The sequence below is a fragment of the Osmia bicornis genome, unplaced genomic scaffold, assembly GCF_907164935.1.
Source record: "Osmia bicornis bicornis unplaced genomic scaffold, iOsmBic2.1, whole genome shotgun sequence".
In the NCBI taxonomy this organism is placed as follows: Eukaryota; Metazoa; Arthropoda; class Insecta; order Hymenoptera; family Megachilidae; genus Osmia; species Osmia bicornis.
This window is the reverse complement of record NW_025791124.1, coordinates 661,872-667,392: the sequence shown is the minus strand read 5'-3', so window position 1 is coordinate 667,392 and position 5,521 is coordinate 661,872. Positions and strand designations below refer to the sequence as shown.

At 46.9% G+C, this 5,521-nt stretch overlaps 1 protein-coding gene across 1 annotated transcript; it reads left to right on the top strand.

The window, feature by feature from the left end:
• The first annotated feature begins 849 nt into the window (after positions 1 to 849).
• On the top strand, positions 850 to 2,301 carry LOC123988781 (translation initiation factor IF-2-like). Its single transcript, XM_046289526.1, has one exon. It carries the CDS (start codon positions 850 to 852, stop codon positions 2,299 to 2,301), a length of 1,452 nt encoding a protein of 483 aa, XP_046145482.1.
• Positions 2,302 to 5,521: the final 3,220 nt, after the last annotated feature.

Below are 5,521 nucleotides of genomic sequence, written 5' to 3'. Positions count from 1 at the left end.
CCATTGTACATTATGAATTTTCTGTCTTCGTACCGGCTTACATTTCAGTGCAACTAAATCTGGCCTATAAATACTTCTCAATCTGTTATATTCTTGTATAACCAATGTACTTGCCTTTACCATGCACGGATTGAAATTAATTATATGCAACCTGTTTATAGTCGTTACTCGAGATAAAGCCACGTAAGCCTGACCGCAACAACAACAACAGCAACAGCAACAGCAACAGCAACAGCAACAGCAACAGCAACAGCAACAGCAACAGCAACAGCAACAGCAACAGCAACAGCAACAGCAACAGCAACAGCAACAGCAACAGCAACAGCAACAGCAACAACAACGACGACAACAACAACGACGACGACGACGACGACGACGACGACGACGACGATGACGACGACGACGACGACAATAACAATGATAATAACAATGATAATAATAACAATAACAAGAACAAGAACAACAACAATAACGATAATAACGATAATAACGATAATAACGATAATAACGATAATAACGATAATAACGATAATAACGATAATAACGATAATAACGATAATCACGATAATAACGATAATAACGATAATAACGATAATAACGATAATAACGATAATAATGATAATAATGATAATAATGATAATAATGATAATAATGATAATAATGATAATAATGATAATAATCTGGAGGCGGACGTCCACCGCAACCCGGCGCGTCCCCAGGTGGCGGATAGGGGAACGGCCAGCAGATATGCTGGTTAGCTGCGAAATAAGGGCCTCGCGTTGAGGCCACGAATAAGCAGTCGCGGACCAAATGGACTAGGGGAAGGAACCCCGAATTAAGAAACCAAATATGGAGCAGTCCAAAAAGAATACTTCGACTACGGTGCAGGGGAGGGATACCCCAGTACCGGCGCTCAGGGGTGAGAAAGCGGGCCCCGAGGCGTCGTTATCCGACAACCGCAGCGCTATGGTGGTGGCTGACCTGGCCAACATAGTGTACAATGCAACAGGCAGCAAGGTGGCGGATCCTCCTACCCAAGAAGATATCTGGGGAAAACTGAAGGAGGTTGACGGAGTGGAAGTCGCCCAATTGACGCGAATGCGTCAAGTCCTGGATGCGATGAAGGCGGCGACAGAGAAGCAGAGAAATATCGCCAATCCCGTCAAAGAGGGCATCCCCCGCCTTGGCGAGCTGGTTGATCTGCTCTGCTTCAGTACGATGACGCGCTGCAAAGCGCTTAGGGCGCTTGAAACTTCGGCGCCCATGTACCCGGCAACACCACCTCCTTGTACTCCGGCCGTTGCAACGCCCTCTCAAAAGAGGGCGAGGGCAACCCTCTCCAGCCCGGAGGAAAAGGAGGAGGAAAAGAGGAGGAAAAAGAGGGCCCAGGGGTCGGAGTCCTGGGCCACGGTCGTAAAGAAGAAAAAGGGAAAGGACGCCTCCGTTAGCCAGAGCGTGCCCCAAAAGGGCAAGGAGCCAAAAACCCCGTCCGCACCACAGAAGGGCGGGAACAAGAGAAAGGTGCCGGTGAAAAACCCGGCAACTAAGCCGAAGCCGGCGGAAGCGCCGGACCCAGCTAAAAAGAGGAAGAAGAAGAAGAAAAGGAAGAACCGACCGCGCTCCCACAGGAGCGCGGTGGTAGTCAAGCCCGCGGATGGTAAGAGTTACGCGGAAGTCATCGGGGTAATCCGCACGATCGTGCGCCCCGAGGAATCCGAGACAGTAATCCGCACCGTCCGGAAAACGAGGGTGGGAGCAATCCTCCTCGAGCTGGAACGTTGCGGAAACCAGGCCGCCCTCCAAACGGCGATCCAGGAGGCCGTAGGGCAGTCCGGGGAGACCAGGATCCTCACCAGCCGTGTTCGGCTAGAGGTCCTGGACATAGACTGCCTCGCCACTTCCGCGGAAGTGGAGGAAGCGGTGCGGCACGAACTCGGTGACGACATGAGCGGTCAGCTGAAGGTCGCCGTTTCCGCGCCAAACGCGCGTGAGATGCGGATGGCGGTCGTCGAGCTCGACGATATGCCGGGCCGAAAGCTCCTAGAAAAGGGGAAGCTGCGCGTCGGCTGGATCCGTTGCCGTCTACGGCAGCGGACGGAGGTGCAGCGCTGCTTCCGGTGCCTTGGATTCGGCCACCGGAAGCAGGAGTGCAAGGGGCCGGAACGCAGCGGCCTCTGTTGGAAGTGCGGTCAACAGGGGCACAAGGCGACCGCTTGCACCACCAAACCGCGCTGCTTCCTCTGCTCCGATGGCGCAGAGGGCGCACAGCCCCCGGAGCACGTTCCAGGCTGTCGTGTATGACAGCCCAGGGCATTAGGACGAAGGATGTCACCGCCGGAGCGGCACAGGGGTCAGTGTTGGGACCTGACCTCTGGAATGTCATATACGACAGCCTGCTCCGCCTGGAAATGCCCGATAACGCGTTCCTCGTCGCCGCCGTTATTACGGCACGGAGTCCCGAGTTGGCCCAACTTACGCTTAACCAAGTTATGCGCAGGGTCAACGGGTGGATGGAAGATCACGGTCTCCAGTTGGCTGCTGCCAAGACGGAGATCGTGATTCTCACCAAGAGAAGAATTCCCACCTCCATCACGATGATGGTCGGGACTCAGCCTGTACAGACCTGCAGCTCTGCGAGGTACCTCGGGGTGATGCTGGATAACCGGCTCACCTTCTGGGAGCATATTCGCAAGGTCTGCGACAAGGCCGTGCAGAGTACGGCGGCGCTAAGTCGTCTCATGGCAAACGTGGAGGCCCGAAGCTGTGCAAGAGAAGACTCCTGTTGACGTCCGTCCAGGCAGCCCTGCTCTATGGGGCAGAAATCTGGGCGGACGCTCTTAGGGTCAAAAAGTACCGGACTCGGATGGCCGCCGTCCAGCGTCGCGGGGCACTGCGCGTCGCGTGTTCTTACCGCACAGTGTCCGAGGACGCGGCGCTAGTTGTTGCCGGCACGATCCCGATAGATCTGCTCGCCCAAGAGCGAAAGGAGATATATCTCCAGAGTTCTGAGATCGGGCGGGCGGACGCAGCGGAGCAAGCCCGCGAGCGAACGATCGGGCGCTGGCAACAGCGTTAGGACGCTAGTCCCAAAGGACGGTGGACCCGGCTCCTGATCCAGGACCTGGGCCAGTGGTCGTCACGTCGCCATGGCGAGGTGACCTTTTATCTGACGCAATTCCTGACAGGACACGGGTACTTCCGTAAGTACCTGTTCAGGATGCGGAAGGTAGGGTCGCCTCGCTGCTTGCTTTGTGGCGACGAGGAGGACGATGCGCTCCACACCTTCTTCGTCTGCGATTATTTTGCGGACGAAAGGAGAGGTGTGGAGCGCGCCATCGCCGACAGCATCACCCCGGAGAACATCGTCGGGGTGATGCTAAAAAGCCAGGAGCGGTGGGACATTGTGGCGCGGTATGTCGAGTACATACTGCGCCGCAAGCGTGAAGAGGGGTGCATAGGGGCACCCCCATCGTGACCCGAGACGCGCCGCTAAGGCGCAAATAGCACAGCCCCGGAGCCGAAGTAATGCTAACGCGGTTCCGGCTCCGGGAGTTAACTGTGGGTATGGAGGAGGGGTTTTAGTGGGTATACCCGGAAGCGACTACTTGCTTCCGGGGGAGCCCCACACTACCCGGGTGCAGCCGTACCAGTCAGTAGCCCCCCGGGTGTGCGGAAATGCATTTCCCCTCCTCCTTAAAAAAAAAAAAAATAATGATAATAATGATAATAATGATAATAATGATGATAATAATGATAATAATGATAATAATGATAATAATGATAATAATGATAATAATGATAATAATGATAATAATGATAATAATGATAATAATGATAATAATGATAATAATGATAATAATGATAATAATGATAATAATGATGATAATGATGATAATGATGATAATGATGATAATAATGATAATAATGATAATAATGATGATAATGATGATAATAATGATAATAATGATAATAATGATAATAATGATAATAAAGATAATGATAATGATAATAATGATAATAATGATAATAATGATAATAATGATAATAATGATAATAATGATAATAATGATAATAATGATAATAATAATAATAATAATAATAATAATAAGTTTAATGTCAACGAACCGTGGGTATTATATAAAATGTCCAGGCCATTTGTGAAATACCTGTCCATTATATACATTGCCCAGAAGAATGTGCAACCTACACAATGTCCGGTTATTTTACAAAATGGCCACGTTGAACACATTGCCCGTAACACCTTTCACATCTAATAGGAGATATTTCTACGATGATTCCACTTGCAAACATTTGTGGTATTCGTTATTGTTAATAACTATTGTTGTTGTAATTATCCAATAAGAACGGTACACCACCTTACGGCATGCTACAAATACTGCTTGTTCTACTAAAAACTGTGAAATAAAATAATTTATAACAAAAAAAAATCCGACTTCGAAATGCACTAAAAAGTGTAAAATAATTTCTATTTCATTTATACCAGTATTCCACAGCTATTAATAACATCTACCTAATCGTTAAATAGATACTAAATATATTTCAACCTTTTCGGAGGCGGCGCAAAATTAAAAATACCCGAATATACAATCCTGCCAATAACGATTTGATTGCGGTATGGCAAACTTGATAATTAATAAGTCGTAAGAAAACAAATTCGAAACGTTATAGATACGGCAGAAAACATTTGTAATTGTAACGATTGTATCAGAAGTTGTTAGCACTTCTGATGTACATGATACTGCATTTCACGAGAGACCATACTTAATTTGCGCAGCTCACTAGGTCTAGGGAGATTTTTAATAACGTGTGTTATTCCCCTCTACATCTTGCTTCTTACTTTCCGATCATATAAATAGTGGACAGAAATATATGACGTACGATAACTGATAAGCGATGACGACATGGTAAAGATACACGATACAATGAAATTCCTATTATTTTTCAAAGAAAAAAATTATATAATCGTCAAGAAAGAAGCAAGCTGTATAGGGGAATCTCACACGTTATTAAAAATGTCCCTAGACCTAGTAACCTGCGCGAGTTAAGTATGGTCTCTCGTGAACGTATAGTTAATTGGCAATGGGTATGTTGATTCCCGTTGAATATTGTTTACTTGAAATTATCAAAGGGTTATTTGTCACAGGTTGCCGACGCCTGAGCTAGGATCTTCCTAGTAGAAGAAAAATTTTTAATTTTGCGCCGCCTCCGAAAAGGTTGAAATGTATTTAGTATCCTATTTAACGATTAAGTAGATTTTATTAATAGCTGTGGAATACGGGTATAAATGAAATAGTAATTATTTTACACTTTTTAGTGAATTTCGAAGTCGAATTTTTTTTGTTAAACAATATTTCTACACTGAATATGTCATTTCTCAGCAATTCTCCTAAAGTTATGGCAAGCAACAAAAAGAGGTCGGGGTTACAGAAAGTATTTTACATGTGTAATAGTAAGATGATCTTGGATTATGATACGCATGTAAAGTAAATAGACGGACTGT

Coding starts and splice junctions, on each gene's coding strand:
- LOC123988781 (XM_046289526.1), top strand. CDS start 850: ATGGAGCAGTCCAAAAAGAATACTTCGACTACGGTGCAGGGGAGGGAT.